The sequence below is a fragment of the Hevea brasiliensis genome, chromosome 18, assembly GCF_030052815.1.
Source record: "Hevea brasiliensis isolate MT/VB/25A 57/8 chromosome 18, ASM3005281v1, whole genome shotgun sequence".
Lineage (NCBI taxonomy): Eukaryota > Viridiplantae > Streptophyta > Magnoliopsida > Malpighiales > Euphorbiaceae > Hevea > Hevea brasiliensis.
In genome coordinates this window covers 46,160,838-46,174,175 of record NC_079510.1, presented here as the reverse complement: position 1 = coordinate 46,174,175, position 13,338 = coordinate 46,160,838, and the positions used below count along the sequence as shown (strand labels likewise).

The 13,338-nt window shown below is 32.2% G+C and overlaps 2 protein-coding genes across 2 annotated transcripts in view; both read right to left on the bottom strand.

Annotated features, from left to right (window-relative positions):
• The window catches only part of LOC110668571 (60S ribosomal protein L32-1), a 37,739-nt gene that overhangs the window by 21,473 nt on the left and 2,928 nt on the right, over positions 1-13,338 (bottom strand). The window lies entirely within an intron of this gene.
• LOC110668580 (probable beta-D-xylosidase 5) lies at positions 6,718-9,920 on the bottom strand. The gene is made up of 7 exons (XM_058140885.1): positions 9,465-9,920; positions 8,986-9,291; positions 8,724-8,893; positions 8,530-8,630; positions 8,065-8,400; positions 7,548-7,961; positions 6,718-7,451 (listed from the first exon to the last, which is right to left on the bottom strand). The coding sequence occupies exons 1-7, from the start codon at positions 9,903-9,905 to the stop codon at positions 6,841-6,843; spliced, it is 2,379 nt and encodes a 792-aa protein (XP_057996868.1). The 5' UTR covers positions 9,906-9,920; the 3' UTR covers positions 6,718-6,840.

Genomic DNA, 13,338 nt, shown 5'->3' with positions numbered 1-13,338 from the left:
TTGGACAAATTACTCTATAATAATGTTAACCATGTTCTAGGCTTTGATCTCACAGCAAGACAATGTTAATAGTGAGATGAAGATTTTTTTTTTTATATATATATATATAAAGGAGGGGAGGACACCCCAGAAGACCAGCACTCATAAAGGAGAGGAGATGACTCTCGAAAGAGCAAGACCTAGAATATTCCAACCGATCAACTCCAACGTATCAGGTGAAGAAAAATAGTGAACACCCAGAAAAGAAGCAATAGCCATATTAGCCAATTTGTCGACTACTCGGTTGGCCTCTCTATAAATATGATGCGGGCGCGCCTCCCTCTGCCACCTAAGAAAACTACGACACTGTTAAATAAGATTAGAATACTGCAAATTAGCCTCATCATCCTGCATTGAGGTACATGTGCCCAACTGAATACAAAACCCAGCCAACAAGAATCCACTATGGTCCCCAAGAACACCACTCCAACCAAATTACCCTTCGACACACCGTTTGAGTCTGCTTAATTCATCCTTCATCCGGAGGCAACCATCTTACAGAAATCACAGTCTTCGATGAGGACGTAGAGGACATAGAAATACCCCAAGCCAAAGAAGACAGAACCTGAGATTTGAGGATGTTGAATACAGAAGTGGACTCATACCCTGAAAAACAGACTCATAGCGCCAACGCCATAGCCACCATAACGAGCACTTGATCAGATGAAAGCATCAAAGACCCTACTAGGAATTAATTCCTTCTGATACAAAAACCAATCAACCATAGACATCCTGCGGAACTTCACTAGGGAGTCAGCATCCCACACCATACTCTATATGATTTTAGCATTACCACTTAAAAATATGAGTAAGAAATTCATCCGCAGCCCCACGAAGGACACAAACTAGGGTCATTGGTAAACCCTCTTTTATGTCTTTTATTGTTAGACATCAATTTGCCATGAAACAAAGTCCAAAAGAACATCTTAATTTTCTGGGCAACCTTAATTTTCCAAATCACCTGTCAAACTGAGAGAGAGAATAACAACACATGGCAAAGAATAAGCAGAACTCACGAAAAGTTACCATCCTTCACCTCCTTCCATGCAAGCTGATCATGGGACGGAGATCTAATTTCATGGTTTTAGGCTAAAAGGATTGGGCTTCTTGTGTATTGTTATTACTCCTTATAATAGCAATCCAACATAAAATTGCTACGAAATACAACCCAATCAGAAACTACAGTACGGGCGATCTTATCTACGGGCACGGCCAATTTCAATTTAGAATCAATATGAAATCAATAATTCTAATTTATTAGGGGTATAAAGTAAAGACCTGAGTCAATCCTTAAAGTTCTTTCACTTCAAGATTTCAATTTTAATTTCAATTTTAATTTCAATTCATTCCAGTTTAACTTTATTTAAATAGACTGTTCCTATACAGCAGCATGGTAAAACCTAAAAATACCTTATATTAATTACTTATTGCGGGAAGTATACATGAAAACCTTATAATTACTTGCTTATGGTGCCTACACAAGGGAACCAGATGGACCTGTTTCTGCTTGCATTGACCTCTCAGCTCCCTCAAGCACATCTACAGATGGGTAGAGCATGACCTGTAAAAGATCACTTGCTCCACTGTCAAAAACATTAAGGGCAGTTCCCACACAGTCACCAGTTTCCTGAAAAGGAGAAGTACAATTAAAGTGAGGAATAGGGGGAAAGGAAAAGGGGTTGGGGGGGGGGGCGGCGGGGGCGCGGGGCGGGGTGGGGGTTGGGGTGTGTTGGGGGGGTTTGTTGTTGTTGATTTACCAACATGAACCAAAAAAAATAAGACAATTGACAAGAATACTTAAGAAACAGCCATACTTTATTTAAGAAGAAGAGAAGCAGAATGTAAACCACTGATAACCAGAATACATTAATAGCTGTGCATGAAAATGGCAACTGAGACTGTTAAGTAACAAGAGAAGAATAAAGACAGTGGTCTTCAAATACCGCACAGTATAAGTTCTTTGCATCCCAAATAAAAAATGAGTGCAAGCATAAATCATAAATTTAAGGAGTTTCAGATATTTAAAAGCACAAAGTAAAATAAATTTGCTTAGCTGAATACAAGATATGATGCCTTAAAATGTTCAAAACTTAAGAATCACTCTCAAGCCAACGAGATCACGAGTGTAAAATTCTCCTTCCAACTCTGGCCTATCTTCTTCTCCAACTGGAAGAGTCGACCCAACAAGTTGCCTGGCCTGAACAAACAATAATTCACTTTCATAAACATACATGCGTGAAATTATATAATGCAATAAAATTCATTATTTTGAGTTGAGTTAGTTCCTAAGACTTTTAATGATATAAAGAAAGACACGTTATCATTATACTAAGATCTGCCAGAAACACCACATAAACAACAACAATTTTCATAGTAGATTCTTACAGAATACTTATTCTCCAAACCTTTACATTGTATTGTTTGTTTCCCTAACCAAACAGCCCTTATATTTTAATTTGCAAAACAAAAGAACCTATTGGAATATCACAAGGAATCATTTCTCGATAAGGCAGCTCATACTTTTATCGAATATTCCCCAGCATGATAAACAATCCACTGGATTACATTAACAAGTCATAACCTTATGATGTGTATAACATATGTTTCTAAAGTTCCAAGGTATTCAAACAAGGAGAAGTTATTTTGCCATGATACATATCACCAGCAAACTGTTCATTGAACAAATGAACAAGCTATCTGTGTTCATGGTACGGTATACAATCATCCCAACACATTATGCATATGTAAAAATAGATAATTGAAAAAAAGAAAAGCAGAAATGTGAAGCAAGACTATTGCTTTATGTTTTTTTATTAACATGTGTCTATTAATTTTTATATTATTGTTAATTTATTTTATTAAATAAATATGATCTCTTTAGAATGCGAGTTTTTTTTTTTAAATTATAATGAAATTAAATTGAGTTACTTTAAATTAATTTAAATTGATTGGTGATTGAGGATCATTTCAGATTTAAATATAAAATATTTTTTAAAAATTAATTTTATTTATTTAATGTTCATATTGAAATTTGAGCTGATAAAATAAATATTATTATATAAATTCTCAACTTTTTAAATTAAAAAATTTTAACGGAAAGCAATTAAAAAAAAAAACAACCGCAAGAGCAAACCTACACGGATTCTATATATTGTTATTAAAAGTAGTTTAAAAAAAATATTTTTTATTTTATAAAATAAAAATTTGAAAACAATTAAATATATACCAAAAATTGAGAACATATATATCAAAACTCGCAATATATATATATATATATATATATATATATATATATATATATATATATATATATATATATATATATAAAAGGTGAGCCTCCAAAATGGTTTTATCATATTGTGCCATCTATATTAATCAGGAGGCTTAAAAAATTGTCATGTAAAAAATCTTTTTTTTTTAATTTTTTATTTTTTATATAAAAATTAACTTGTCATATTAAATATCAACTTCTTATTTAAATGTTTTGAAATTTCAACTATTAAAATTATATCTTATAAAAAATAATAATTATCTAAAATTCTTTTTGTTATATATTTTAAAATTTAAGAATTTTAAAACTCTTAAGGATACAATCTCAAATATTATAAAATTATATTTATCATATTGATTATATATCTCTAAAAATAATAATTTTAGACAAATTTAGAAAAATAGTAAATTATTTTTTAAAAATTATATTAATATATATATTTAAATAATTATTCACTAAAATTTTTTATAAATTTAAACATATATTTTATAAACATTTCTTTTATATATATATAAAAGAAATGTTTATAAAATATATGTTTAAATTTATAAAATATATATATATATATATATATATGTATATATATATATATATATATATAATAGAAATTATTCATAAAATTTTAAAAATTAAATTTTAAAAATATTTCTCATAATTAAAGTTTAAAAATTTTAATAATGATATTTCAAAAATCATTATGGCATAAAATTTTTTCCTACTTTATTTATCATTTTATTGATATATGACTATGTCAATTAATTTAAAAAAAAATAAAAATAATAAGTTATTTACTTATTAACACTTCAAATAAAATTATAATTAATTAAAAATTTTGTCATAATAAAATTTTATAATATAATTGTGAAAATAAAAAATATAAAAAAAAACATAATAAATTAGTTTTAAAAAAATAAAATAATAAATAATCCACATCAAGCGGGCAAAATGATCAATTATTAACGGATTATAGGCTAAAAAACAAAGAGGGATAGGATATATTTTGCAAGATCAAATATTGCATTTAATTAAAATTTAAGAGATAATGTTAAACTCATCAACAAAATTTGTATATAATATGATGTAGCTTATCCCAAAAGTCAAATTTAATTGTAAGTAATTTACACTTAATAAACATTTTCATGTAGTAGAACACTTATGACATGAAATGAGTCCGGCTTAACATCTCTAAAATGTAGCTCATGAAAGGAGTGTCCAAGTTCATATAAGATATATAATGCTCTTATCACAAATCAATATAAGATATTAACATGCAATTTCAAAATTTCACCAAGTTAATAAATAAATATTAAATAGAAGTGATATATAGTTTTAATACGTAGACTGATCTTTTTCTAATTTTCTTTGCTTTACACTTCGAACTCATCAGTTGTTGTAACAAACTATAACGTTAAGTTATAGAGCCAAACCAAATGGCATAACCAATTGGGATTGCATGCAGCCTATGGCTCTACAAACGATATACGTATCTAAAGGAACGTATTTGCTTGGCATTATGGTAGAAGATCTGATATCACTATTAATTCGAATTGATGGAAAACTGGGTATTAGCCTATAGTTATGCAAATATAATGTATACCATATTGGACAAATTACTCTACAATAATGTTAACCATGTTCTAGGCTTTAATCTCACAGAAAGACAATGTTAATAGTGAGATGGAGATTTTTTTTTTTTTTTTTATACAAAGGAGGGGAGGACACCTCAGAAGACCAGCATTCATGAAGGAGAGGAGATGATTCTCGGAAGAGCAAGACCTAGAATATCCCAGCTGAACAACTCCAACATATCAGAAAAACAGTGAACGCCCAGAGAAGAAGCAATAGCCATATTATCCAGTTTGTCAGCTACTCTATTGGCCTCTCTATAAATATGATGCAAAGGCACCTCCCACTGCCACCTAAGAAAACGATGACACTAACAAATAAGGTTAGAATACTGCAAATTAGCCTCATCACATTGGAAAGCAGTTGCAAGACAGATTTGGAATCCAGCTTAACATTCAGCTTAGGCACACCCATATGTAAGCTTCATCCCTCGTAGCAGAGCTTTGAAACTCGGCCTGCATTGAGGTACAAGTGCCCAACCGAATACAAAACCCAGCCAACCAGACACCTCTATGGTCCCAAAGAAAACCATTCTAACCAAATTACCCTTCTACACACCATCTAGGGTTTAGCTTAATCCATCCTTCATCCGGAGACAACCATCCCACAGTCTTCGATGAGGACACAGAGGATATAGAAACAGCCCAAGCCATAGAAGACAGAACTTGAGATTTGAGGAGTGTGGATTTATACTCAATTATCTAATTGAGTTTGAAGGGCACCAATTCTTGTTAAAATGACCAAAGCCGTTAGGGCATCATCTTTATAAATCCATTTCTTTTTCTATTACCCACTGATGTGGGACTACTCTTTATGTTCCAACGCTCATTTTTTAGTTCTCCCAACTCTAGCATTTTTAATTTTTTTTTCTCATTTTTTAAGCTTTTTTTTTTTAAGTTAGGCTTTTCCTCCCCAATGGGTTCTTAGGATTTTTTTTTTGGGCTGTTAAGCCATGTGATTCTGATACTAGGCAGCACTTGCTGTTAAAATGACCTAAGCCATTATACCTTTATGGTCACCATCTTTGTAAATTCATTTCTTTTTCTATTACTCACTAACGTCGAACTCTTTATATTCCAACATGCGGAACTTCACTAGGGATTCAGCGTCCCATTTGCATTTCCACAATCTCTAAAAATATGAGCAAGAGATTCATCCACAGCCCCACAAAGGACACAAACCAGGATCATTGGTAAACCCTCTTTTATGTCATTCATTGTTAGACATCAATTTGCCATAAAACAAAGTCCAAAATAACATCTTAATTTTCGGGGCAACTTTAATTTTCCAAATCATCTGTCAAATTCGAGTGAGGCAGAATGACTCCCACATTGCAAAGAAAAAGCAGAACTCACCGAAAAGTTAACATCGTTCGCCTCCTTCCATGCAAGTTGATCATGAGATGGAGATCTAATTTCATGGTTTTAGGCTAAAAGCCGAAATAGCAAGCTAAAAGCATTGGGCGCCTTTTGAATTCTTATTATTCCTTGTTATAGCAATCCAACATAAAGATGCTACAAAATACAAGCCAACCAGAAACTAAGATTTAAGTGATCTTATCTACAATGAGCACGGCTTATTTCAGTTTAGAATCGATATGAAATAAATAATTCTGAATTATTATGTGTATAAAGTATAAATAATCTCTGAATCAATCATTAAAGTTATTTCACTTCAAGGTTTCAATTTCGATTATGATATGAGTTTTGTTTTCAATTTTAATTTTAGTTCATTCTATTTTAATTTGATTTGAATAGACCGGTTGCTATACAGCAATATACTAGAATCTGAAAATACCTTGTATGAATTACTTATTGTGGGAAGCATACATGTAATAAACTCATAATACATATAATAAACTAATAATTACTAGGCCCATCCCCAATTAGAGAAATGCTAACCCACTACTGATAAAACTGCACTTCAACCAAAAATGAGACATCAGCATTTCCCACCTTGATTGTGTGCAAACCAGATGGCAAAACTTTGTTGCCTCTTCCATCCACAATTGCTAAGCTCTTACAAGCATTAAATGTAAACTTAACATTCTTTTTCCCTCCTGCTGGAACAAATACCCTTTCAAATCCAATCACTTGCTTGGCGTGAGTCCCAGTAATTCCCGTTGGAGGCTTGGAGTAGACCATTACAACTTCACTTCCATCCATTTTCCCTGCATTTTCAACTGTGGCCTCAAGTCCGAACTCATGTTCACAACTTAAGTCCTCAACCAAAACAGCAGGGCAGTATGGCTTGTCATCATAATTGGTATAGTTCAAGTTGTTGCAGTGCTGGTACTTGTTCAATTTGATCTTAAGCGTAGTCTTTGAGGGTGTTGTCTTGTAGCTGAAATTCGTATAGCTTAGTCCATAGCCAAATGGGTACACTGTTGAGCCATTGAAGAATTTGTATGTCCTTCCAGGGTAGCCAAACTCATCAACTGGCCTTAGTGACATGGATGTCATGGGTACCGCATCAACATATTCAGCCTTATACCATGTAAGTGGCAATCTTCCACCTGACAAGAGAAATCCAAATGATAAACATTCATACTATTTATGGAAGGAGAGCACTTTTTCTTTATTGAAAAGCTACAATAAAATGAGATTCTTACCAGGATTGTGTTTTCCAAAAACAATATCTGCAATAGCTCGACCACCTTCTTGGCCAGGGTATCCAGCCCACAAGATGGCTTGGATCAGTTCATTATTCTTGGCAAAAGAGATATCAACACAACCCGCTGCCATAATTACAAGGATCACTGGACCTTTAGAGGCTTTAGCAACTTGGTTGATCAATTGAGTTTGGTAACCTGGGAGGAGGAGATCCACTCTGTCCCTGCCTTCAGCTTCAACAGACAAGTCCAAACCCACCAATAATATAGTGGCATCTGCTTCACGTGCAGCTTCCATTGCTGGAAAGATCAAACTGTCATTTTTACAAGCAACATCTGCACATCCCATTTCGTATGTCACTTCTGCAAATGCTGAGAAGCCTTCAATTGGAGAAACATACCGGCAAGGAATACCTGTACATATCAATCTAAGAACATGAACAACTTTTACAAACAATATTGCCAACAGCTATTGTTCATCTAACTAATAAATATGGGGTAATTAAGTTATTAAAACCTGCATAATTTCCAATCATTGCTTTCGTAGCATTGGCATGTGGTCCAATTACGGCAAGTTTCTTCAACTTGGAAGAATTCAAGGGCAAAGTTCCATTATTTTTTAGGAGAACAATTCCTTCTCTAGCTGCTTCAGCTGCTAACTCAATATTTTCATTGGAGCAAATATCCTTCTTGCCAAGCGAACTGAAAGGACTTCCATCAAAGTATCCTAGCCTCATTAGGACAACATAAATATATTTTAGTGATCTGTCAATCTCAGCTTCACTAATTTGTCCTTGCATCAATGCACTCTTTAGATACTTGGGATAATAGTCTCCGCAGTCAAGATCCAATCCTGAACAATTCCATGAATAATTTCCCAACAATCAAAATATATAGTTGGCTCTAATATTAAAAGAAAAGATAAAATTAAAAAATATTTAAAAAAAAATAGCCTTTTTCCATAGAAGACTGTAACACTTGCCTGCCTTTAAAACTTGAGAAACGGCATCCTCTTGTGTGTCCCCAAGCCATTTTTGGCCATGAACCATCACCTCAATTGAATCACAATCTGAAACTATGTATCTGCAAAAGAAATTGATGCCATAAGTGAACATAGCTCAATCAAGTCAATAATTCAGTTCAGGAGCATAACAAAATAAAAATATAAAAATATACCCGTGAAGATCCCATTGTCCTCTAATTTTGTCTTGTAAAAGTGTTTTATCAGCACAAACAGGGATGCCATTAACACGGTTAAATGAGCACATAGCACTACTAGCATCACCATCTCTAACACACATTTCAAAAGGTCGCTGAAATGTCTCCAACATATCTTGCTCAGTCACCTTCGAACAATCAAAAGAAAAAAAAAATTACTTTTAGACTAACATTACTAAATATTGAAGCTAAAAGTAGGTTCTTTTAAAAATTTTTTTACCCTTGCATCGAAATGAAATCGATCCACCCCCAACCAGTCTTCAATATCATAAGCAGTGTAATGCTTACAGCAAGCAGCAACTTTGAGAGGTCTAGAGTTCAAGTCTGTGGTGTTTAGTGTTCCTTCAACATCTTGCAATGCTCTTACATAAATAGCACCATATGTACCGACAACAAACGGATCTTCTCCTGGTGTCTCAAGAATTCTTCCCCATCTGGGATCCCTTGCTACGTTTATGTTTGGGCTCCAAAACGTTAATCCAGATTTTCCCAAGTTGTACATTGCTCTGGCTTCTGACGAAACAACCTACACCAAGTTTTAATTCTTGCATGTTAGCATATCAACTTAGAGATAAATATCACACACAGAAATAATACAAAATAAATTGAACCTTTAACTTCAAGACTTGAAGTTTGAAGATTGAATTTGTTTCTAATATATGCAAAATCAAGGTGGTTTATTGAATATTTGATGAGTACCTCGCCAATTCTTTTCCAGAGAGATTGGTTAAAAGATGCAGTTGTGAGTAAAACTGTAGGAAAACTTGTTGCACCAGGAACTACTTCATCAAAGTTTGTCCCTGGACCAGTGTCGGAGACACCATGCAAGGCCTCAGACCACCATTCATAAGGTGGCAGCCCTATTTTAGACGCACCATCAGCAGAATTTCCCAACTGTAGCACCTTTTCCTCTAAGGTCATCCTGTCTATTAGATCCTTTGCCCTCTTCTCAAAAGATTGGGAAGTGTCACAGTAGCCAAATTCAGCAATGTCCAGACCTTGTTTAGCAAACCTTGAAGGTTCACACACATGGGTGTAATTAACAGGTACATCACTGACCAATGGAGGCCTTCTAGCAGTGCAAATAGCTAAGAAAGCTACGCTAACAGTAAGAGAAAGCAAAGTAAAAGTTTTGGCCATTGTGTGTGCGTGTGCTTTTCTCTGACTTGTGAATTGCTGAAATGAAGCTGCTGATAACCTTATTTATATGCTAATGCTATGCATGGCAATGGATATAAACTACAAGATAGGAATGATCACGAGATGTTTAGAAAGATTTGGGATGATATTTTTTAACTAATTGTGTCTATCCATTAAGAATGTGAATATATTTTTTTTAAAATTATAATGAAATTAAATCGAGTTATTTTAAATTAATTTAGGTTGATCGGTGATCGAGACCATTTCATATTCATATTAAAATTTGAATCGGTAAAATAAATAATATTATATAAACTCTCAATATTTTAAATTAAAAAATTTCAATGGTAAGCAATTAAAAAAAATCACAAGAGCAAACCAACACAGATTCTATATATATTTATTCGAAGCAGTTTTTATGAAAATAAATTTTATTTTTTAAAAATAAAATTTAAAAAAAAAATTAAATATATAGAAGACAAAAAATTGAGCACATATATATCAAAAGTCAGTATTTTTTTTTTTAGAAAAACAATAAATAAATTTTTTACTCACACAATCTCTCTCTCTCTCTCTCTCTCTTCAAAATGGTTTCATACTCACACAATCGCTATGCTGTAAAACCTCTTTTTTTTTTAATATAAAAGTTATCTTATCATATTAAATATTAACTTCTTATTTAAATATTTTAAAATTTTAACTATTAAAATTATATCTTAAAAAAATAATAATTATCTAAAATTCTTTTTATTATATCTTTTAAGAATTTAAGAATTTTAAAACTCTTAAGAATATAATCTCAAATATTAAAAATTTATTTTTATCATATTGATTATATATCTTTAAAAAAATAATCATTTTTAGATTAATTTGAAAAAATGGTGAATTATTTTTTAAAAAAATTATATTAATATATATATATAAATAATTATTCACTAAAATATTTTTCATAAATTTAAACGTATATTTTATAAATATATATATATAAGTATTTAATAAAAAATTATTCATAAAATTTAAAAAATTAATTTTAAAAATATTTCTCCTAATTAAAGCTTAAAAATTTTAATAATAATATTTCGAAAATCGTCGTGACATAATTTTTTTTTACTTTATTTATCATTTTATTGATATATGAATATGTCAATTAATTTAAAAAATATTTAAAATAATAAATTATTTACTTATTAACACTTTAAATAAAAATATAATTAATTAAAAATTTTATTATAAAGAAATTTTATAATATAATTATAAAAATAAAAATTATAAAAAATACAGAATAAATTAATTTAAAAAAAAATAATAAATAATCCCTGCATCATGCAAGAAAAATAATTAATTTTTAATAGATTATGTGATAACAAATAGGGGATAAGATATATTTTGCAAGATTAAATATTAAATTTTACTAAAATTTAAGAGATCGCGTTAAACTTATCAATAAAATCTATAATAAACTCAACAACAAAATTTATATCTAACATAACATAGTTTATCCCAAACACTAAATTTGATTATAAGTAATTCACATCTAATAAACATTTTCATGTAGCAAAACATTTATGGTATGAACACTTATAATAAGCCTAAATATTAGTTGGGAGATTCTGATATCATCTTAATGAAATGGATCGAGTTTAATTTACCTTCAAAATGTAGCTCATGGGAGGAGGAATATCCAAGTTCATATAAGAGACATATTACTTCTATCACATATTAATATGAGACATAGATATGTAATTTTAGATTTTCACCAAGTTAATAAATAAATAAATATTAAATAGAAGTGATATATTGCCTGAATATGTAGGCTGATCTTTTTCTTTGCTTTACACTTCGAACTCATCATTTGCTGTAACAAACTATGACGTTAACTTATGGAGCCAAACCAAATGGCATAACCAATTAGGGTTGCATGCAACCTGTGGCTCTATAAACGATATATGTATTTAAAAGAACGTATTTACTTGGCTTTATGGTAAGAGCTTTGATATCACCATTAATTCGAATTAATGAAAAACTAGGCATTAGCCTATAGTTATGCATATATAATGTATACCATATTGGACAAATTACTCTATAATAATGTTAACCATGTTCAAGAGGCTTTGATCTCACAGCAAGACAATGTTAATAGTGAGATGAAGATTTTTTTTATATAAAAGAGGGGAGGACACCCCAGAAGACCAGCACTCGTAAAGGAGAGGAGATGACTCTCGGAAGAGCAAGACCTAGAATATCCCAGCCGATCAACTCCAACGTATCAGGTGAAGAAAAATAGTGAACACCCAAAAAAGAAGCAATAGCTATATTAGCCAATTTGTCGACTACTCGGTTGGCCTCTCTATAAATATGATGCAAACGCACCTCCCACTGCCACCTAAGAAAACTGCGACACTGTTAAATAAGATTAGAATACTGCAAATTAGCCTCATCATCATTTGAAAGTAGCCGCAAGACAGACTTGGAATCTAGCTTAATAATCAACTTACACACGCCCATATGTAATCTTCATCCCTTGCAGCAGAGCTTGAAACTCATCCTGCATTGAGGTACATGTGCCCAACTGAATACAAAACCCAGCCAACTAGAATCCACTGTGGTCCCCAAGAACACCACTCCGACCAAATTACCCTTCGACACACCGTTTGAGTCAGCTTAATTCATCCTTCATCCGGAGGCAACCATCTTACAGAAATCAGAGTCTTCGATGAGGACGTAGAGGACATAGAAATAGCCCAAGCCAAAGAAGACAGAACCTGAGATTTGAGGATGTTGAAGACAGAAGTGGACTCATACCCTGAAAAACAGACTCATAGCGCCAACGCCATAGCCACCATAAAGTAATACCGAGCACTTGATCAGATGAAAGCATCAAAGACCCTACTAGGAATTAATTCCTTCTGATACAAAAACCAATCAACCATAGACATCCTGCGGAACTTCACTAGGGAGTCAGCATCCCACACCATACTCTATATGATTTTAGCATTACCGCTTAAAAATATGAGTAAGAAATTCATCCGCAGCCCCACGAAGGACACAAACTAGGGTCATTGGTAAACCCTCTTTTATGTCTTTTATTGTTAGACATCAATTTGCCATGAAACAAAGTCCAAAAGAACATCTTAATTTTCTGGGCAACCTTAATTTTCCAAATCACCTGTAAAACTGAGAGAGACAGAATAACAACACATTGCAAAGAATAAGCAGAACTCACGAAAAGTTACCATCCTTCACCTCCTTCCATGCAAGCTGATCATGGACGGAGATCTAATTTCATGGTTTTAGGCTAAAAGCATTGGGCTTCTTTTGCATTGTTATTACTCCTTGTAATAGCAAACCAACATAAAATTGCTACGAAATACAACCCAATCAGAAACTACAGTATGGGCGATCTTATCTGCGATGAGCACGGCCAATTTTAATT